At 30.8% G+C, this 24074-nt stretch overlaps 1 protein-coding gene across 1 annotated transcript; it reads right to left on the bottom strand.

Annotated features, from left to right (window-relative positions):
- Positions 1-19158: 19158 nt before the first annotated feature.
- LOC112015174 (protein NRT1/ PTR FAMILY 5.2) lies at positions 19159-21456 on the bottom strand. The gene is made up of 2 exons (XM_024047541.2): positions 20854-21456; positions 19159-20292 (listed from the first exon to the last, which is right to left on the bottom strand). Exons 1-2 carry the CDS (start codon positions 21414-21416, stop codon positions 19434-19436), a joined length of 1422 nt encoding a protein of 473 aa, XP_023903309.2. The 5' UTR covers positions 21417-21456; the 3' UTR covers positions 19159-19433.
- Positions 21457-24074: the final 2618 nt, after the last annotated feature.

The following is a 24074-nucleotide window of genomic DNA, read 5'->3' on the forward strand; positions in this document are numbered from 1 at the left end:
TGTATGTATGATAAATGAAAAGTCTTGAAATATTGAATAAAAGGATACAAAGAAGGATAGAAAGAATATTTATTTTTTAATTAGAAAAGTTTTGAAACATTAAAACAAATAAAACAAAAAGTTAATATTTAATTTCTTCTTATCTATGATGTGGCACTTGAGAATATTTCAGTTCTCTTTTCTTAGAATGCACTACTTAGCAGAACCTCATCTTTTTTCACATGAGGTCTCTATTTATATATATATATATATATATATATATATTGATTATTATCTATTACTCAAACATTCGCACATATGTGTATCAAAAACTAATTATTAACCCAAATCAAATCCAACCAATGGGATGAAGAAAAAGAACTTGTGATCAAAAAATTGGAATACCAAACTACATAAATATGCATAAAAGTTTATACAAATTTACCAAAAATACAAACAAAATGTAACAATTAAATCAACAATAACAAAAAGAACCATTAGTAGAAAGGAAAAAAAAAATTATTGGTTGAAACAATAAAAAAAATTCACCAAAAGAGAAATGAAATTGGAGAAAGAGAAAGTGTATTGACCTCTTTGTCGTGGACAACTTGAAAGGAATATGGGAGAGAAGTGGAAATAAAGTAAGAAAATATTTATATGAAAATTAAGATGGAAGAGGAAGGTTGTAGTAAATGAAAGGTTGAACAAAGTGAAAGTGTAGAATCTAAGAAATATAAAGGAAAAAAATTTTAAATTCTAAAGGGAATCAAAAGAAAATATAAAAAAAAAAAAATTATTGGAAGGGATGAAAGATTGAACTAAAAAGACAATGGCTGAAGAAGATGAAAAGTTGAACAAAGTAAGAATTGCAAAAAAAAAACAAAAAACAAAAAAAAAAACAAAAAAAGATGCTAAAGATGTAGTGCATAAAGAGCTTTATAAAATTTATTACAAAATTTCCATTATTATATATAGTATAGATATGTATAGACATTGTTTTTTGGTTGTGATTCTTCATTGATTTCATTTTTTAGTTATAAACATTTAAATTAAAATAAATAAATATGTATAGGCAAAATAATATGTAATGTTAAAACCACGCAAGATGAATGTGTAAAGTCATTATTTATATTTTTTGTAAAAAAAAAAAAGGAAAAAAAATAAATTCTTAATTAAAGTAGATATATATATATATATATATATATATNTATGTGTATAATAGAAAAATATGTCAAATATCAATTATATTATTATCTTTTAGTTTTAAACAAACTTTCTCAAATATTTTTTTCTGTCCTACAATCTAAAAACACCGAAAAACGTAATCAAAAATTAATAAAACTTAATAATGATTAATTGGACCAATTAGGAAAATTTTGTTGTCAATAATCTATTAAGGTTATTTTCTTTGCTATATATATATATATATATGTAAAGGTATAATTATATGTAATGTTAAAACCGCCCAAGATGAATGTGTAAAGTCAATAATCTATTTATATTTTTTTTGTAAAAAAGTAGGAATAAAAAATAAATAAGAAAAATAATAATTATGTAGCCAATGATGTGGCAATGAGATGGTGCAACAAGAGTTCAACAAGAATAAATGTTATGCTTCGGCTTTTAGATATATATAAATATTGATTATTATATCTATTACTCAGAGCATTCGCACACCAATACATGTATAATAGAAAAATGTGTCAAATTTATATATTTAGTGTCTGTTTGAGAACATCTTATTTAGATTTTTGCTAAAAGTACACTAAAGTATACTTATACTTTGAAAAAATTTGATAATGTGAAAAATTGCAGGATAAAAGTGAGGTTTTTAAAAATTGTACATAAAAGTTAAAAACTAAGGTTTCGTTTCAAGATTCAGAAGTGAATGAAATGAAATTGAAATGAATAGTCATAAAGGAATGGAATGAGATATATTTAAATAAGGGAAATGAATGAAAAAGAAATAAATAGAATGGAATTAAGTAATAACGTTTGGATGTTTTAAAATAAATGAATGGAAATGAATTAAATATAAGTAACCTTGTTTGGGAGTAACATAGTGGAAAATGAATGGAATCGTTTTATTACAATATTACTATTGGACCCCTTATTTTAAAATAAATAGCTAAATATATAGGGGTATTTTGAGAGTTTCAGTAAAAAATTCATTAAATCTAATTTCATTTTCTCCAATTCCTCCCAATTTTAGGGAGAATGAAAATTTAAGGCTATATTTGATAACAGTTTTTGTTTTCTATTTTCAAAAACTTGTTTTTGAGAATATAAATAAATAAAAAATTCTTATATTTTTGAAATCAAAAACATGTTTGGTTAGTTGAAATTTTTTTTAAAAAAAAATAGTTTTTAAAAGAAAAAAATATAAAATTCTAAAATATGTTGTTACTAAGATTTGAACTCTAATACTAACTCATTAAATGAAACAGGTCCATTAAATTAAATACGCATTTTCATTAGCTTTTGAAAATTAGAAACTAAAAACAACATTTTGCATATTTTTAGTTTCTTTCACAAATTGAGTTTTGAGAACAGTTTTTGGTTTTTGTTCATTTTAAGTTGCCAAATGAGTTTTTTAGTCTCAAAAATAAATAAAAAATTGTTTTTGGAAACAAAAAATAAGGGGAAAAATAGTTACCAAACATACCTTAAGGTTTTAAGGGAATAAAGAGGAATGAGTGTTCCCTCCTACCCATTACATTCTCTCCTACTTAAACTTCCAAATAAGGGAATGAACTTTCTATTCCCTCTATTAAAACTCTCAAACAAAGAAAAAAAAAATTTTAAAATTATTATTTTCATTATTTTCCACTCCATCCTCTTAAACGAGGGCTAAAAGTTGAGCTTATAAGTTAATGTCAAACACACTTTTAAACTAAAAAACAATTCACTTCAGTTAAACTAAAATTGTGTAAATATTCATTATTGCTACGATAACCGTGTATATTTACACAGTTACAATTCATTTGTATTTTATACAGTAAAGTTGAATTTATTCAACTATGTGTTGGCTTTATTTCGTGCCAAATTTACTTGTAATTCAGCATTTAGAAACTTTGTATTTAGGTGGGAATAATGTAAGAGTTGTGTGTGAGAGGGTGTGAAAATTTGATCAATAGTGTGCAACAAGAAAGTGACTCACGACTGAACTTGTAACTAACTCGCGAGTGGTGACTAGCCAAAATGAATCACACGTGTAAAGCATATAGGAAGATGAAGAGTCAGGCTAGCTGAATCACTACAAGACAAAAAGTATAGTCTAGCCTAGTCTAGGAACTGGTAATTGGAACTCGCGACTCATCCCAATCATGAGTGACTCGCCAGTGTAACCTGTTTTGCTGAAAAATGACTTTTCTCATTCCATCTCATACCCTACTATAAATATCCTTATACCCAGGAAATGTAGAGAGTTTCCAGAGAGAATTTTGAGAGTAAAACCCTAAATTGACTCATCCACAATCTTATACACTTGATTCTCCAAATTTATCTACTCTCACCTTTTCCATTATCATATCCATGAGAAGATTATAAACCAAATCCTTACCTCACCAAATTCAAAGTAGTGAGAAGGTTCTTGGTGTTTGGGAAGCAGTTCAAGAGAGAACCAACTCATATTGGTTGATGCAATGGGCTAATTGCGAGATCCAGAAAGTTAGAGAAGACATGGTTCGGCGTAACCTTGTTAGAGCAAGAAACTTGAAGGGCTTAGGTGCACTAGGTAGATTAGGCTTGGAGGGTCTATTGCTATTCATGTATCCCAACTAATTTTCTAATTAATCATTTACCGCTTAGAGGACGGCGAAGAGGTTTTTTGCCAAATTTTTCGGTTTCCTCTTTGATAACATATACTGGTGTTATCTTATGTTTACATCTCTCTTTTCCTTACTCTTTGCTTTTAATTTCTACTAGTTGTAATTAATTAATGGCTTAGAGTAGTTTACTTATTTGGGTATTACTTATATTTCATATTCCGCACATATATTGTTTGAATATAAACTTGTATTGAAAAATTTGTTTTTTTTGGGAGTCTAAATATTCACAAGTGTTTTATACACTAAATGAGTTTTCATATACTTCATTCTTTTTTTCTCTTACCTTAGATTTGATCTCTCTCTCTCTCTCTCTCTCTCTCTCTCTCTCTCTCTCTCTCTCCAAACACATAAATAGTATTTTAATAAAATGTAATATAAAATAGATATTCTGACGTGGGGTATTTTAAAAAATAATTCTATTAATAAAAAAAATTAAGTTCGTATACTAAAATAAATAGAAAGTACTGTAAGTTCAATATGGGTATGAAACACCCTTGAACGTTTAGACCCCCGGATACAAAAATACCAATTCAAACTTTATACCAAACAATTAATATGCGGAATATGATAACAAGCTTATAATAGAATTGATAAAACAATCTATGCCAAATATAAACACATCCACAACAGTAAATGTAAGGTAAAGATAAAGGAAAGAGAGATGCAAACACACGGACAACACACGATGTGTTATCGAAGAGGAAACCGAAGTCCTCGGCATAAAATCTCTCCGCCGCCCTCCAAGCGGTGATAAAATCCACTAAAGAATATAGTTGGGATACATGAACAGCAGAAGACCCTCCAAGCCTAATCTACCCAAGTACCTAAGCCCTCCAAGCTTCTTGCTCCAACGAGGTTACGCCGAACCTATTTCTTCTTTAGCTTACCGGATTCCGCTACTTGACCATAGCATCAACCAATGTATATTGGTTCCTTTCCAAACTGCTTCCCTAAGCACCAAATGGATCTTCTCACAGACGTGGGTGTGGTGAGATAAGGGTTTGGTAAATGACCTCTCAAGGGTATAACAATGGAGAGGAAGAGAGTAGAGGAATTTGTAGAGTCTCTTTAGATGAAAATTGGGGATGAGGCAATCTTGTTTTTCTCTAGGGTTTTCTCTCACAAAATTCTCTCTGGAAGCTCTCTCAATATGATGGGTATAAGGGTGTATATATAGTAGGGTGAGAAGGGAATGCAAAACGTCAGTTTTTGCCAAATAGGGCAAGTTGGCGACTTGATCTCGCGGCTTGACCAAGTCGCGAAATTAAGTCGCGACGTAACGGCCTGGCCAGACTGGAACTTTTGTCCTGTAGCGTGACAGCTGGCACAACCCTTCAGCTTCCCAGTGTGCCTCTCACGTGCCTGCATTTCGCGGCTTGCCAGTCGCGATCCACCTGCGAGCCCTAGTCGCGAGCCTCTGTTTTTCTTGTACACTCTTGAGCTTTTCTTCACATCTTCTCACACACTACCCTTACAATTTTCTCACCTAAATACAGGGTTGCTAAGTGCTAAATTACAAGCAAATTGGTCACGGAATAAAGCCAATTAAATGGTTGATTAAATTCAACCTTACAAGTATTGCACTAACTTATATGACTTAGGAGTGGCAAAACTGGACACGACCCTCGAACTTGACATGACACGACATAAAATTAGTAGGTTATGGATTGAGGCTTAATGGGTTCGTGTCATATTCAGGTTGACATGACTAACCCGTTTAATAAACAGGTTGGGTTAGTGTCCATTACATGAAACCTGTTAGACCTATCTGACCCGTTTAATTAAATGATATTTTACCAATATACCCTTCAAACCCTAGGTATATAAACTTATTAATTGTTGTGGTTTATTTTCTTTAACATATTATGATTGATTATTTGTGATGCAATTACTCATTAGTTCTGAATTTTATATTAAAAATATTTATTTGTTTGGTTTTTTATAATTTACATCAATTTGGTTAATACTAAAATTAGTTTTTTTTTTTTTTTTTTGATAAAATCTAATAAACAGGTCAACACGACTTACCCATTTAATAAATGAATTGTGTTAGGGTTGAGGAATCTTGATCTATTTAATAAATATATCGGGTTAGGGTTGACCCATATAGTGGAATACTTATAAGTCGATACAACATGAACCCGACACGCGAACACAAATTGCCACCCCTAATATGAATGCTCTTATACTAAAATTAAATAAATAAAAACATAAAATAACATTTCTTCCAAATGGTGCATAATGCTCTCCTTTTGAGATTTGCATAATACGTTTGAAGAAAGTATCCTTTCAACAAATTTCCAAAGAGAGTGGTGTAATTTAACCCCATCTATATAGTTAGGTGGTATACAAATTAAATCCTAAAATTTAAAAAGTGATAAATTAAACTTAAAAGTAAAAAAAAGTAAAAAATTAATCCTTAGCATTGGGTTTGGATTTTGGAATTTAATATTGTGCGTTGAATGTTTAATTTCTTACTTTTTAAACCATTTGGGTTTATTTTATTATTTTGAAACTTCATAATTAACCTATTAAACCTCAAAAATATAGGGCTTAAAATGTAATTCTTCAAAAAAAAAAAAAAAAAAAGTTAAAATGCAAAATTGACCTTCTAAATTTCACATTTTGTCATTTTAATTCTCTAACTTTGGTTTCAGTCAATTCAGTCATCTAACTTTCAAAAGTGCTTCAATTCAAGTCTTCCACAAACTTCTATTAATGCTATACCATTAAGTGCTTTTTTTTTTTTTTCTTTAGATTTTTATATTTAAAAAATGCAAAAAAACTAATTTAAATTAAAAAAAAAAATTAAGAAATCTCAGAACACACAACAAACCTAGCACTTGCACAAACAACAAAAATTTTCTTTACATTGATTACAACCAAAAATGGCATCCAAACGGACCCAAAATTTCAATATACAAATTCAAAACAAAGTTCAACAAACAATGATCTAACATCAACCATTAGTACCATATACAATTTACAACTTCACTACCCACAAACAATGATTATTTATTCAACAATGAAACAATGTTTTTGGGCTTTTCTTTTTTTGTGGTTCATTTGGTTTTCACAAAAAAAAAATCAAAAATAAGAAAAGATTTGACTAAAAACTGAACTTGAAAACCCAAATCAGATCAGAGAGAGAAAGAATCCGAGGACACCCATATTAGATTGGAGAGAAAGAATCCAATGTACCATACCAAATTAGAGAGAGAGCTTAACTGGGTTGTTCACTAAGTCCAAAAGACTTTGAAACCAACCAAACACAATAGCCCAGGCGTGGGTTGGAACTCCAATGAGGGTTTGATGAGAAAATGTAAAGAGAGGGAGATTGGCCTAGTTGAACTGAGTTAAGAGAAAGACAACCACCGCCAAGCAATGACAGTTGGTAGTGACCGATGAGGAGTGAAGAGCGACTGACCTTGGTAGTTCGCCATGAACGAAGCTTGGAAAGGAGCTCCTTGGGTCCATCCTAAAGAGAGTGGCTAGGGGAATAGTGTCATTCACTGAGACCTTTTTTTTATTTTTTTATTTTTTGGTAATTAATGTTTTTTAGTTTTTTTAAATTAAGAAATTTATTAAAAAAAAAAAATCAAAATGGCATCATTTTGATTAGTAAACAGCAGTACGTAACAGAAATCTAACGGGGGACTAAATTGACAAAACTTGAAATTTAGAGGGCTGAAATGATAAAACTGAAACTAAGAGAATTGAAATGACAAAAGGTGAAACTTAGAGAGTCAATTTTGCATTTTAGCCTAAAAAGTATATATGGGAAAATGTAAATGACCTAATTTTTTACTTCCCCCTCCAAAATTTTGTCTTTGGCTGTGGATTTTTCTCGAGTTGTCATTAAGACATGCTAGCTATCAAAAAAAATTCTTATAGTGGATTCTAATTAACTCAATTGACAAAGTTTCTTCTGTCAAATAAAAGACCTATGTTCGAATCTTGCCTACACTAAAAATCAATTGATATCTTGGCTTAAAAATAAAAATTATTTATTATGAAACAAATGTCATAGATTCAAATCCTAACATATCTATAAAAAAAAAATTTTAAAAAAAGGTATAAATAAATAGAAGCATTCTAATAGCTTTTAACTGAAAGGTGCTCTTTTGTACCCTTGGCCGTGTGGAAGAAAATAAGATTGTAAAAGAGTCGAATAAAATCTAGTGTTGTAATTTTTGAATTGATTTATACTTTTATTTACAACACAAGACAACCTCAAACCTATTAATTATCAAACTATATAACATGTTTAAGTTCATGGGCGGCTCTAGTCCAGGGGGTTCAAATGAACCCCCTGAGCTGGGCCCCAAAAAAAAAAAAATTGTATATAATTTTTTAATTTGATCCTCCTAAAATAAATTTTGAACCTGTTACACCTAAATTTTTTTTAAGTCTAGCTTAAATAAATTTGAATATGATTATCTTGACAATATCTTGGTCTTTTTAAACACACACACACACACACAAAAGCAAACAAACAAACAAACAAACCAATATGATATAAAATATGGGGGAAAAAATAGTAAGCCTAACAACAAAAGTATAAATTTCTTCACCTTAAATCTAAAAAAAAAACCGTTTACATCTTAACAAATTTGAAATAAACTAATACATAAAAGTTTATTGTATTTAGATCTCACTTGGAGTTCACTTAACAACAATAATTCATATGTTGATTGTATTTAAAAATAATAGATGATTTCTAAGATTTAATCTTAGCAATAATAATTATTATCTTCATCATATTAATAAACAATATGCAATGAACTTATAGTTTATCTTATATGATGAATGCTATGTTCATAATACTCTCATAATAAAGTCTAATTGGCAAATTATTACTAGTTGTTATTAATGAGGGAAAAAAAAGTAATTTCAGTAGTGAGTTTAAATTAGAACTAATAACAACTTATAACCTAAAATTTGTTAGGAAAGTGTTGTGATTTATTTTAGATGTAGTACTTCTCATCTTTTATTCTCTTGCTAGTACGTATTATGAAAAATTTTGTAATAAAGAAATCATGTAGACTGCAAGATTCACTTCTTTTTTTTACCCAAAATACATTTTCTTACTGACCCCCCTAAAAATATATCCTAGAGCTAACACTGTTTAAGTTTGGTTCATTTCCTTGTAGAATAGTTTGAGCTTGTTTGCAAGGTACTTAATTAATTTATCTTTTCCCCATAGATAGTAACCAACATAAACAAAAAATTTACCCTTCACAAGTCTATTCAAATAATTAATAGTAGAGATTAAATTATTTGAGTTACTTAGATAAAAACGATTTTCATGTATGAACTTATAAATTTTGATTTAACAACTTTTTTATTGCATAATTTACTTTATGCTATCTTTAAATTACAATAATAATTTGATATCTTTTGAATTTAATTACAAATTTATACAATCTAATCTTAGACAATATAAGTTTATTTTTATATATATAAACATATAATATTATACATGGGTGGCTCCACTTGGAGCTCAGGGGGTTCAAATGAACCTGCTGCTGGCCACACACACACACACAAAAACTATATATATATATATATATATTGACCTCCCTAAAATAAAATTTTGAACACCTTGATCATTAATTTTTATTAAGCCTAGCTAAAATAAGTTTGAATATGATTCTCTTAACAATATCATAGCATTTAAAAAAAAAAACCAATTTGATTTAAAATCTGGGAAAAAAAAAAAATCCAATAGTTCAATGGATGTATAATTACTTGGTTGTGTACATTGAAAAAGATGTAGCTCATACGATTGATAATAAAGAAATCATTTAACAATTTCAATATATGAAATATCATAGAAAGCAATTATAAAACTTTATGTATTTCTTTCTTTTCTTTTCTTTTCTTTTTTTTTTGTTTTTTTTTTTTTTGGTTTTGGTTTTTGTGATGTCAATGTATTCAAGTTTTATTTTGTTTTAAATTTTGTATAATTTATGTTTCTTATTGACCCCCCCTAAAAAATAATCCTAAAGCCATCACTGATATTATACTATACTTAATATGAGTTAACCAAATTTTATATTGGAATATATACATTTATATGGAATGCTTACATTTCATGGTGTAATTTTATCCTTGACTATACATGTTACTAGAATGAATCCAAGTTTTTAAGACAATGTAGTTTGTATGTAATATGTATGTATTACCATGAAGAGCAAAATTTAAGTATAGTAATTAGGTGCTATTCTTTAAGTTTCTCTCTTAATATTTTGTCATGTGAATTTTTCTTCATGAGATGGAAGTTTATTTTTAATTTAAATAACCACATGACTAAATCTTTAAATATGAACTTAAAGAACGCCACCTAAAATACTCTGTCTAATTTTTTTTCCTAATACCACACATTTCAAGATGAGTATATTTTAATATTTGCGCCATTATTTTTTATTTTTTATTTTTTTAAGAAACCTGCACAATTGTACATACATTGAGGTATAATGGAGAGATTCTACCTTATATAATTCCTCACAAAGAAAAAAAAAAGCTTATATAGTCCGTTACTCTGTCATCACTCGTCATGTATAGTCTATCCTATCATGACGTACGATAGGGTGTTAGGCTTAATTCTTTTTAGGATAAACGGCTCAGTTTTAGGCTTAATTAAAGTAATTTATGTTTAAAAATTCTTCTAAAAAAAATGTTAAAAAAAGAGCAATACTAGTACAAGTTTTATTGCATTAATCTTACAGATTAATGTGTTAAGATCACTAATTATAAATAAGTAATTCAAATATTCATTTATAATGTGTATGATTGAATTCACCGATCACATTTATTGTCACTTCAATCAGCAAGTTTTATGTAATAAGATTTGTAGTTTCTTTAGGATTTTCCTATAAAATAAGGAACCATGTGATAGGAACTAGTACAATCTCTGCATGCTCAATGTTTGGGAAGGGTTGCCTAAGTGTGGTTCTTAAGGCCTTATAATCTCCATAAAATTCTAAATTTGAAATATTTTGTCAGTATCTTAAAGTCACCATTAAGGAATTCCTACATATAATAATTTGCTGTGCGTGTTTGTATTTTGTTTTTTTTTTTTTTTAAATGGATAATTGTCTCACATTGCTTAAAAGAGTATATATATTGTGTATAGTATAACTTACCCAACCCTTTCTTAAAATTAATTTACCATGATTTTTCAATAGAGTTTCTAGTGTGCCTTTGGGGTTAGAACTCCATTCTTTTTCCCTTATGTGTTTGTTTGTGTTTATGTTTGTTTCAAAACAAAAATAAATAAATAAATAAATAAAAACAAAACAAAACCAACAAAAAAAATTATTTTGATTTCATTGGGTTGGGGTGTATGCACGCCAATATTCTTTACATCTTTTTAAAAAAATGACATTAATCATTGCTCACATTTGGTATGATGGTCACTCTATAAATACAAAGTTCTTAAGGGGATAAGAGTTGGGGTTCAAGTCTCCTAAAGATAGCTTTACACATATATACATTTTGATTAGGTTAGAGTAAAATTTTTATTTTGTATAAAAAAAAAATAGAAAAAGAAATAAGGGTAAATTATTATTTTGGTCCCTAAACTTTATCAAAAAAAAATTTTCATCCTTAAATTTTAAGAAGTTCATTTTTTGTCCTTAAACTATTGAAAAGTTTATATATGTTTTATTTATGTCCTTAAACTTTACAAAAAGTTTGTTTTTCATCCCTAAACTATTGAAAATGTTTTTTTTTCATCCCTATTTTTTTTTTCTAAATTATTAAAGATGCTCTTTACAAAGTTTAAGGATGAAAAAAGAATTTTTTAAAATTTAAAGGCTAAAAACAAACTTTTGATAAAGTTTAAGAATCAAAATAATCTTTTACCCAAGAAATAAGGAATGTCTTACTCTTCATTGATGTATAACTTCCTATACAATATATTTAATACATGAACTCACTTTAGCTGGTAATTTAAGAAATTGTAAATTTTTTTTTTCAATTAAAAAAAAGTTAAACAAAAAAAAAAAAACGCCGCAATCAAAATACCCAGCCACCACCGGATTCCACCACCAAAGCCACTGTTGGAGAAGATGATGAGGGTGATATCACAGCAAAGAACAGAGCTTGCAAGCCCCAATGATCAAGCCTTCCCGCTGACCTTTTTTTTTTTTTTTTTTTTTTTTTTTTTGTTAATTCTTGAACGCAAAACCCATGTGAGATTGTTCCTCACAAGGAAACAGGAAACCGAATCCATTACAAATTTGGACTTAAGGGATTTGTAGGTTCCTTTGCTTTCTATGGTGTATAAAACAAAAGTTAAGTGATGGGCTCCTTTACTTTCTATCCTCTGCTTTGGGTTTTCTTTTTTGCTTTCTATCCTTTGCTTTGGACTTTTTTTTTTTTTTTAGGTTGATGGGTTTTTGGCCAAGAAGACAACCGTGGGTAGGGGTTGAGAATTTTCTCTTCACCAACACTGGCATTGGTGTTGGAATGTTGTAGAGGCAAAGAATTTTGCAATGCACCACCGTGGGTGGTGGTCCAGTGATTTATTTTGGATGTATCGAAATAGGAGTTGGTAGTTAACGAGATTCATCCTCGTCGTCTTCTCTAGCAGTGATTTTGGTGGTGGAATCCGGTGGTGGCTGGATATTTTGATGATGGTGCTATCAGGCGTCAGTTGTGATTATTTATTTATTTTGGGTTTGGAACTTGAGTTAGGAGGATGAGGAGATTGACTTCGTTTAACCCGTCTGCTTGTGTTTAATAAATAATTTATATATGGCTTGATTTGTTTGGTAGAGTATAAAGTAAAACATATAAGTTGAAACAGAAGATTTAGACTTACGAAAGAGATATATATATATATATATATAAAACATTTTGAAATTTTTGACAATAAAGAGTTTTTGAAACTTATATATTTTATCAATCATAATTTATCACTTATTATGAATTTTTTATTTTTATGAAATAATCAAATTTTAAATTTATCTTAAAATTTAAACACAACTCACATCATAATTGGTAAGTGTATCGTAGAACTTTTATAATTGGTTGGTAGAATTGTATTCCTACAGTCATGGGAATTCAATATTTGAATGGTCAACTTTGCGACTTTAGAATTGGAGATGTGGACCATATTTGAATTTGAAAGAGACGGAGCACACGATAACAAGTAACAGCTAACAACCCATTAAACTTTGACCAACAAGGCCGGTTCACACCCTCCCCAGCAATCATATTTTTTGACGTCTTTTTTAAAGTGGCGCTCCTTTTTGGACCAGACTACCACAGCTACTAGATTTTTGTTTTTTAGAATACCACAGCTACTAGATGCCATAAAGGTGACAATTATGTTAATGTTATCCTTACCTCCACTTTTTTTTAATTTGAAAAAAAAAAAAAAATACTGTTTACCAATCAAGTGATTCAACGTCTAATTAAGAGAAGGGGGTTAAGATACATAATATTTTCGTAATATTTTTACAAAAAATTATAAATAGTAAGTTTTTTTTAGTTTTAATGTGAACTCATTGTTGAAATTACTTTTTTGCATACCAATAACAATAAATAACAAATAATAACGTGCTATTTAAGATTTATTGTAAAAATATTGTAAACATAGTATTTTTCTATAATTAATTTTACTAAGTCTTATAGTTTAAGTGTAATCTTCTTGGGTTTTTGAAAAAAACATCTAAGTTCAAATTCTTCCTTCCCAATTATTAATTAAAAAAAAAAACATATAATTAATATTGATCCCTACTAATACAAGATCAAAAAGTTCAAAGGAAGCATAATTATATGAACAAGGGTTAAGACAAATATGGCTGAACTATTTTCAAAACTTCATGGGCAAAATTAACACTATTGATAACTAAGAGATGGAATTTATATATATATATATATATAGATATTTATGGTGTCTGCTCCGTAAGTCAAAAGATGAAATTCATGAACATTAACACCGTTCATGGATGAAAATAATAATAGTTTGACCAAAAAAAAAAATTCATTAATCAGCAGTACTTCAGAGAAGGCTAACTAAGGGTAAACAATCTTGTAAAACTGCTTTATGGTCTACAGATTATCATCTATGGCAACATAGAAATGGTGTGATTCCTCAAGGCAGAACCAAATGTGAAGAGACTATCATTAAAGCTATCCAATGGGAATTTAAGATTAGGGTAGAAAGCATGAAATGTTTATACAATTCAGTATAGAACAGAGCATTATATTGCTTATGTGTCTTTGTATTGCAGTTCTTAGAAATCAACCTTGCTGCTAGGCTGGTAGCATACGGCTAGTGATCTTTGTTTATGTACTTTATTTTTTATATATAGCAAACATGGTAACTTTATTAAGAAGAAAATAAAAACAATACATCTTGAGCCAAAGTTGACTCAATAATGATGAGATTTTTCTCTATCCAAGCTACAAAATCAGCACAATTCCTAGCATGCAAAGGTAAGATGTGTGCATGATGATTCCCTTGTCATCGAACTTGAGAGACTTGTATATTCCTAAAATCCTTTAGCTTATGCTGAATTCCTTCAACAATATTATAAATGGTAATGGGTAGATTTCATGAACCATTCACAACCTCAATAACAATCTTTGTTTATGTACTTCACCATGTGTTCTATATTTTACATTTGTGTTGCCGGCTGTTCCAGTTGGTTTTTTCTTTTTTTATCAACCAAAAAAAAAAAGCATTTTATTTATTAAGTGGCTGGCCTATAAAAGATATATATATATATATATACACACACACACACGTAGAGAGAGAGAGAGAGAGAGAGAGAGAGAGAGAGTTGGGCTATTTTTGTATTGATCCCAAACCCTATAGCTAATTAACCCTTGTCAATTTGTCATGGATATAGATTAATTCCTTTCACTTGACACTTGTAAATAAAGCAACTACTTCCCAGAGGAACCTTAAGTCTTAGCCGAATTGGTTTGCAGTAGTAGAAGCAATCTTCATTTGTGTCATTCACTGAGTCAAGAAGGTAACTAGTTGTAGAAATTGAATATGAGTTAAAGAAATTTTATATTGGAATATATATATACATGTATATTAACTGGACTGCTTATATTTGAGGTATAATATTGGAGAGATTCAAGCTTTTATGGTCTGTTGTCATGTATAGTCCATCATCATGACAATAAGTGCATGTTCAAGTTCAATGCATGTTAGGCTAGGCTGGATTAAAGTAGTATATATGTTAAAAAAAAAAAAAAATGAGGGGAAACGGAAACCATTGAAGAAGGAACTACTGAATGTTCTGCAAGTGTAAGTCAACTCATCCTCTTATGGAAAGTCAAAACTCCCCAACAGGGGCGGCTTGATGCATTTGGGGGCTTAAGGCGAAAATTGATTATCTTGTTTCATATATAAAATTACTATTAATCAACATGAACCACATATAATTTTTTTTTTTTAATACTTTATAAACACAAAAAAATTTGACAAAACTTTTTACATTTATTGATGTGGCAGATTGGTAGTAGTCATTAAAAGTATGATGTCAGCGATGAATCTAGTTGAAAACTAATAAAAGTTTGCTAACTTGACTATTGTGAAAAATGTTGTGAATTTTTTTATAAATTGCTTTCTTCCTGTTCTTTTTTCTTTTAGAAATGCAATATTTAGAATATTTTTCATGACAAATCTTAGGTGTTAAGTTGCTTCTTGTTTTCTAGTTGAACCTACGACTAAAATTATTTTTTTGTTGTCAATAACAACCTTTAACAATTTGTTTTTAAGATTTTTTGTAAAAATATTGTGAAAAATGTTGTGGACATAGCATTTCTTTCTCTTCTTTATTTGTTTTTCATTTGATAAGAAAATATTATTTTATTTAATGGTTAATATTTTGGCTTAATTAATACTATTGGTTAAAATTTAGGGGCCTTTTTCTCATTTGGGGCCTTAGGCAGCCACATCAATGGCTTATACCATTGAGCCGGCCCTACTCCCCAAGCCACGTCATGAATAGTTAGATCACAAATTATTCTACAATTTTTTTGCCACAACTTTGACATTATAAACTGTAGGGTTCAAATTCTTTACGTAAACCCAAAGACAATTAATTTGTAGAGTATGGGTCAAAGAACTAGAGTTGGCAAGGGATTAACAACAAAGGATTATCACTCTTTCAACTATTCATTGATCAGTTTCCATACATTTCATGGTTTGTTTCAAACCCTCTCCCTCTATTATATAATCACTCTCACCCTCATCTCCATCGTCCACGTGCTCCCCATCCATGAACTTGCTCAAGTACCTGTCACGTCAGGCAGCTTCTTTTCGTCTCTGTGTGAGTGGCGGTAGGTTAGGAGGCACTGTTCAAAGGTCTTCTCCACATAAATGCGGCCAGAAAAGCTGTTGTAATGCATTGAATACGGTGGCAGCAGCCTTTCCCTCAGATATTTCCTCATCCTTATCGTTCATGAATATGCTTTGAGCTTATCTTGATCAGGTGGAGTCCTCGGACAATCAACCAGGCTTTTCCCCTACTCAATTAGTCTCCGACATCAGATCAGAATAAAACATCCTCCTCGGACAGGAGATGTCCTCCTCGGACTGGAGATATCCTCCTCGGACAGAGATGGTCTCCTACCAAGAGGATTCCAATCCAACCTGGGCCTTGCATTCTCCGCATCCTTCTCTTCGGATGTGAAACAGTCTTCTCGTGGGTGTTCGGCCCATTAACTTGGGCCTGATCCTCTTATCCCCCACATAAACTATGAATGGTTAACCATCACTTTCACAATGACCCACCATTTTTTCTTCACCAATCACACTTTGTTATATCACAATTGTGGCAAGAAGTTGTGAAAAGTTTTGTGATTCTAGACTTTTCCTTAGGGGCAAACAAGGACTTGATGTTGCCACCATTCCATATCTAAACCTATCATACTCCTTCCATGCCTAGGTTTTGTCTTCTCTTCTATCTTGATGCTGTGAAGGCCTGGGCATAGAAACCCCAAAGTTAGCTAAACCTAATATAAATAATTGATTTTGAAATGTTGATGTTACTGTGATTTTTTATTTTTAGAGGACCAATCGCACCATAGATAAGGAGTGGGGGTTGATGGTGAATATATAATTTACTTTTTATTTGGATTGTGGCATGAATGATCACTCAATTAAATTGAACAGATGGCATTATATTATTACATGTGGACCATTAGGCATTGCTAACGTAGTCCTCCTAAAAGACTAAATAATTTCTTGTATATAGGTACAAAGGAGTCTTGCTATATATAAACGTAACAAAAATCACAACAATTTCACAACATTCCAAAAATAATTTATAATTTAATTAAAAATTATAAATTGCAAATGATGATGATGGGTCCTTAGGTTGAATAGGCTAATTTGAAAATGTTGTGAAATTTTGTTGTGTTCCTAACTTTACTATTTTTATCAAGTGTTAACATTTGGTTGGGCATAGCTGCTTTTATCTCTCCTTCTCTTGTTGTGCGGCTTGTGCCTTTTGAATTTCTTCTTCCCTGGTCTCTTCTTGCAGCAAATACCCTAAAAAGAAAACCCCAAGTCAAAAGGAGCCCTTGCAAAACTAATTAAACTTCTTTGGATGTTCATGGACTACCATATTGCCTTTTCTACACATATCACACAGAGAAAGGGAGAACTTGCAGGCTTATGCAATGGACAACCATGAAAGGCACGATAACAATGGAGGGTCCCAAAACACAAAGGAGGAAAACTACAATCACAAAAACATAAAAAGCTTTCAACGATTGCAGGTTCATGCAACTAACAAGTAGTAACAAGGTCTTAAAGAGTGGACAAGTACGTTCACAAAACAATAAAAAGATTGTAACTTGTAACCTATTTCTAAAGCTAAATGCATATCGTTCAAAAGTAAAAGGATTGAAAAATGCAAAAAAGAAGGCATATCAAATCCAAAAGGCCGACATTTTAGAAATTAAAGAGAAGTACTTTGTGGAAGAGGAGGAAGAATAAAAAGAAAAAGGAGAAAGACCCTTGAGAACAAGGGCGTTTTCTAGGGGAGATAAATGTTATGTGAGTAATTTATTTTAAGGGTTTTACTAATGTATGCCCTTAAAACATATGTTAGAAAACCATTTTAGAAAACTTTTTATCGAGAATTGTAACTGTCAAACTTTTGTGACAACTTTTTTAATTCCCCATAAATTTTTTCCTAAAATAGATTATTAATGTATAATCTAAGAGCATATATTAACTGGACCCTTTATTTTAATTAGTATGAATAATAATGGAGATATATTTTAGGCAAAAATGCAAAATTGACCCTCTAACTTTCATTTTTGTCATTTCAAGCTTCTAACTTTCAATTTTTGTCATTGCAGGACTCCGTTAAAACTCAGTTAATGGCTGCTATTGGAACTCCTGAAACGACGCCGTTTTACATTTTTTTTAATTTGAAATTAAAAGAAAATTAGAAAAATCTAAGGGAAAAAAAAAAAAAAAAAACATTAAGGGGAACGACGACGTCATTTCCCTTCCCTTGAAATCAAAACAAAACTGATATATAATTTATCCATGTTTTGGTTCACATTTTCAGCAGCCCGATGAGTCATCCTTGTATCATGTGGATAGCTACACCAATCTACTCCCATACTTCTCTGCTGCCCCATCAGATAACTTAATCACCTCTGGCATCTACTCACCGGAAATGCTTTTACTGTATGAGTTCTTGCCATCTTAGTCCCTCTCAACTCAATCTCTCTCTCTCTCTCTCTCTCTCTCTCTCTCTCTCTCAAACTAACCCCCAAACTGAGTCCTCGCCGTCTTAGTCCTCGTCGGCTTATTATCCATCTTTTCTTTTTCTTTTCATTTTTTTAGATTTTTCTTATTTTCTTTTAATTTTGAATTTAAAAAAAAAATGTAAAACGGCGTCATTTCAGGGGTTCTAACAGCAACTACTAACTGAGGTTTTAGCGGAGTCTTATATTGACAAAAATTGAAAGTTAGAGAACTGAAATGACAAAACTGAAAGTTAGAGGACTGAAATGAAAAAAATGTGAAAGTTAGAGAGTCAGTTTTACATTTTTGCCTATATTTTATTTATTTAAATAAATTAGTGTGGATTAAGATTAGTTTTATTGATAGATTATAGGAAGTTAATATTTATTGTTATCTACTTGAAACTCTTGTCTTGTATAAATTCAAATGTTGATGATGAATAAAGAAAATTCATCAATCAAAATTATTAAGTTGCATATTATTAACCGGTCTAAGATGAAGGTCTGAACTCGTTGGAAGTAGTCTATTTATTAACAAATGTTGATAATGAGTAAAGAAACTTCAACATTCAAAAGGTGGGGAGTTCAAGACAAACACTTGTGGTCATTCGGACAACTGTATTTCATTCTTCTTTCTATTAAACAAAGTGTGAACATTACATTCTGTTAGTGCATTATTTCTCCAACACATTCTCCCCAGTCAGGTAAACGAAAATCAGAAATACACTATATTTAACTACCATCACCCGAAAGCTATAACAACAATAGGAACTCTAATATATGGAATAGCCTGTCCACAAAGATAGCTAATTGTTTAATAGAACTATCAGAAAGTAGACTATCAGCTTTGACTTCTGTATGATTTTTATTATTCTCCATCCATCAGTCTCTAATCTCTGTCATTCCCTTCAATTCTTCTGTAAGCACTTTTATAGAATCCGAAACTTCAGCCCTATACACATAGTACTTAATTACAAACAAGAAGAAAATAAAGTTTAGGAAGTTCAGTACCGCAAAAAATGCATAATAATAGTCAAGATGAGAAGCATTCAGATCGTTTAGAATCCATCCTTGGTGACCATGCTCCTTGGTTATGTGGGAAACTGTTGAAAGAAGGAAACTACTCAGAAAGTTTCCAATTCCTAGGGTAGTCAAGGAATAGGAAGTCCCAAGACTCTTCATGCTTTCTGGTGCCTGGTCATAGAAGAACTCAATCTTGGCGACCTCTAAAAATGCATCTGCTGTTCCCTTAAGCACGAACTGAGGGAGCAAAATGAATATGGTTAAAGGAACTTGTCCACCATTTTCAACTAGCCCATGTTCCTTAGCCACACTAAGTCTATATCTCTCTGTTAGAGATGCGACTGTCATTATCAAAATGTGGATGACAAGCCCAATACCCATTCTTTGAAGGAGAGTGATACCTCTAGGATTTTTAGTCCACTTTTGCATAATCCTGACAAAGAACCGGTCATAGAGCACCACAGAGATAAGCATGGAAATGGTTACAAATCCAGCTAAACTTGCAGGGGGGATTTTGAAGCTGCCCATGGCTCTATCAAGAGTGGTACCTTGCTTGACGAAAAGGGTGTTGGTCTGAGCAACCATTGTGCTCGGTACAAACGTGGCAACCAGGATGGGAATCATTCGTAGCATTTGTTTGGTCTCCTCAACTTGTGTAACTGTGCACAGCATCCATGGATTCGTTGAGCGGGTTTTCACAGATGCCTTGGTAAGGAGGCTGATTGAGTGCGACATTAAGTAAGATTAGGACAAATGCAGAAGATTATTGCATATCAAGTTTAGGATAGGTTAAACTCAACAGCTAGACTTAGGATTAATGTAAAATGTCACTTTCACTATGTTGGAGGGATGGCCAAAATTGTTCAGATTATTTATTCTGCTAAGCTCTTCAACAAACAATGTTATAAACAAAACAAATTTCACAACTTGTTAAACTGGCATATTACTGCAAAATCACTTTCATTGAAACCATACACCAATAACAATTTGTCACTTCACCATTTGTAAAATTTGTTTTGTCATTATACTTAATGTGTAAACTCTCTATCAAAATTTACCTAATTAGTGAGGTTTTTTTTTTTTTTTTTACTTTGTTTTTTATAAACGCCTAATTAGTGAGTTAGGGTAGAATTTAGGGTCAACTTTATCTTTTCTTGTCTTGTTTATATACATTCCTCTTATTTTCTTTTTCTCACAAGCGAGCCTTTAATTTCTTCTCCATTGTAATAGTTGTACAATGTAGCCAATTGATACAAGTAAACGTTTAGGAAATACATACCTCATAGTTGGTGTGGAATCAATCCTGTACTTTCCTTTCCTTTCATACTCTTCCAAGTCGAGCTCATAGAGCTCTTTAATATCATTAGGGATAGTCACCCTCCATTTCCTTATAGCAGCAACTATAACCCTTGACATCCTTGTGAAGGGACTCCCTGTGGGCAACTTGTGTCTATAGAAGGGTGTGCCAGCCACAAAGATGGCAATAGATATTGCTAGTCCAAGGGTTGGAAGCCCATACCCTAAAGTCCATCCTACATTGTCTTGTACATACACAAGAACTGTATTGGCAAAGAGGGTCCCAAAGAAGATACTGAACATCCACCAATTGCAGAAGGAAAGCTTATGACCCATCTCTTTGGGGTTAAACTCATCAAATTGGTCTGCACCAATGGTGGAGATGTTTGGCTTGGTTCCTCCTGTTCCCACGGCCAAGGTATATAGTGCACCATAAACCACTGCAAGGTGTAAGGTCGATGCTTTCTTACAGTTTCCCACGATGACTTCATTGCATGGAGGCGGTTTTAGGCTATTCAGTGAAACCGACAATGTTAATAGTATCATTCCCTGTCAATATATAGTTAACACCAATTCAGCCACATAAAATTTCCACAATTTGAACAAAAATGTTCTTTCTCCATGCATGATTAATTGCCGTTGGCTGTTTTGCATACAAAGATAATAAAAACGCAAAAATTAAAAGGTCAAAACTACTATCAATTTTATTATTAAAGATTTACAAGTTGATATATTAATGAATATGATTGATGACACTTTAAAAAAATATATAATCAATAAATTTTTTAATTATATATAAATAATTAAAAGATTAAATTTACAATTTCCTAATTAATTAACAGTTGAACAATCAATAATTTAATATTTTTTTATCAAAATAAGAGGTCTTAAATTCAATCAATGTTTCTACTGTGTCTTCTATTTAAAAAAAAAAATTCAACCCACTCAAACCAGCTCACACGTATAGAGAGAAGTGTTACTAAAAAATCGGTAATTTATCATTTGTGTGTGTGTGACTGAAAAGTTATTCCATAACAATTTATAAAGTGAGAAAGTCAATACTTGGCAAGGCACAAATATTACACAAGGCCTGATTTTTGCATGGGAATATTGGGTGATCAAATGGGAATAAGCACCAAAGGTGACAGGTAGATTTGTTAACAAATAAATAAATAAGATAAAATAAAAAGTGACAGGTATTGGCAACTGGTTTAATATAGATCTCCATTCTCCATTACCAACAAGATTAGGCCAAGTTGGCCATGACCCACCCTATTATATTTGATTTTTTTTTTTTTAAATCCTTTATATTAAAATTCAAATTCTATACATATGGTATAGTAGCTATGACAGCCCCCTAGCTTATTATATGATATTTATTTAAAAAACTGTGACCCTAAAGTTAAAATCTCTCTGTTTAGGTAAACTGTCGTGGTTATCCTACTAGTGAATTTTTCAAGCTTCTTAGGAGGTGTTTAGTTTGTGTTTTCAAACAACAATATTCAGTTTTTAAACAACATTATACATATTTTTATACATTTTTTCACTCACCCGTATTTTCACATATATTTTTAATCAACAATTTTCAATTTTTAAATACATACCCTTAAAATTTGTGTTTATATTTGTTAGATATAACTTTTCATCTTTCAGTAAAAATAAAAAAATAAATAAAAGAGGCTTGTGCAAATTATAAAAGGTTTTTTTTTTTTTTTTTTTTACCATTTCTTTTTCAAATTCCCACCAACCCAGCCAACTTAATTTCTTTCTTTTTGTTCTCGCGCACTTGCTCACAAATATCTATCCTTGATTCATTAAATTCGGTTTCTAGAAGGCAATAAAAGTAAAATTATTAGAGGAATTGAGTCAATACACATGATGGGAACGCAGTTCCGTAAATTGGACTTATTAGACTCGACATGACAACCATCAAGATTTAAATTGGACTTATTCTGTAAAGATAGATTTACATATCTCACACTAACTTATTTGTTAAATATAATATAAAAATATAACTTTTTAATAATTTTTATATTAAAAATGTGTTTAAATACAGTTTATTTTATTAAAATTAAAAATTTATTGTTAAAAATACTGTCAATAAAGATAAAAATTATTTAAAATAATACAATAAAACTTATAAATAATATCAAAAAGTGATAAATAGTATCAAAAAGTATATAAATAGTAACATGAGACCTACCAAATTTTCAACAACAAAACGCAAAAATCTTTTCTTCAAAATGCAATCCCACGCTAAGTATCTGTTTAGCAAGAATTATTTTTGTCAATTTATTTTACTATTTAGTTTATTTTTGTTATTATTTATAGATTTCATTACACTTTTTTTATTATTCATAAGTCTTATTGAATAAACTAATCTCAAACTGACCTAAATGTATTATAAGAAACTAAAAATTAATTTATTTTCAAAAATAACTTTGTTTTTAAATAAATAATTAAAAATAAAAATAAAATAAATACCTACTTAGACAAAAATTAAAAACTACTAAAAGTTTTTGTCAAAACGAGAACAGTCCAGATGTGATCTACAAAACCAGTGGTCCACTTTCTAAACAACCAATATAATTAGGAGAAAAAAGAACAGCACAGCCTTATCATAGAGTGATGATAGGCAAGGTTATCAAATCCGGAACAGACCATACGGTCCGACCGAGTTAACTGTGAACTGCCTATTATTGCAGTTCTTTTAGCTTTGAGAACCACTTTATGTGAAAAAAAGCATGAAACCGCTCGAACCGCGGTTGGACCATACGATTCTAAGAACCGTAACTGGTTTTCAAGGTTTGCACAGTTCCTTTACAAAAAAAGGTTAACGGCGTTGTTCCGGGATACATATCGTATTTAGGCCGGAAAACAGACATCGCTCGGTGAAGAGTTTGAATAAAAAAATCGAGAAATAAAAAAGAAAAACAAAGAGCCACATTTTACATTATAAACAATTTTCGCCTGAATGAACTCATCCTGTCGCAGCATGTCGTTGGTCTCCTAATGCAACCCACAGTGTTCGCTTCTTTCTTCTTCTTCTGTGTTTCACATCCTCTGCTCTGCTTTTTCTTTTTCAGTTTTTTGTGTGTTGTAATGTCCGCCCCTTCAGCGCCTTGTTCTTTGTTTTATGTGTAATTTCTTAAATTTGCGAGCCTTCACGTGACTATTTCAGCCTTTTGGTCATTCAGTCATTCT

Source organism: Quercus suber, unplaced genomic scaffold (genome assembly GCF_002906115.3).
Source record: "Quercus suber isolate HL8 unplaced genomic scaffold, Cork oak 2.0 scaffold_10, whole genome shotgun sequence".
NCBI lineage: Eukaryota > Viridiplantae > Streptophyta > Magnoliopsida > Fagales > Fagaceae > Quercus > Quercus suber.

What these genes read in the sequence shown, in the direction of transcription:
- LOC112015174 (XM_024047541.2), bottom strand. Translation starts at nt 21,416, where the DNA reads ATGATACTATTAACATTGTCGGTTTCACTGAATAGCCTAAAACCGCCT. An exon ending in GATTCCACACCAACTATGAG is followed by an intron (nt 20,293 to 20,853) that starts GTATGTATTTCC and finishes GCACTCAATCAG; the next exon opens with CCTCCTTACCAAGGCATCTG.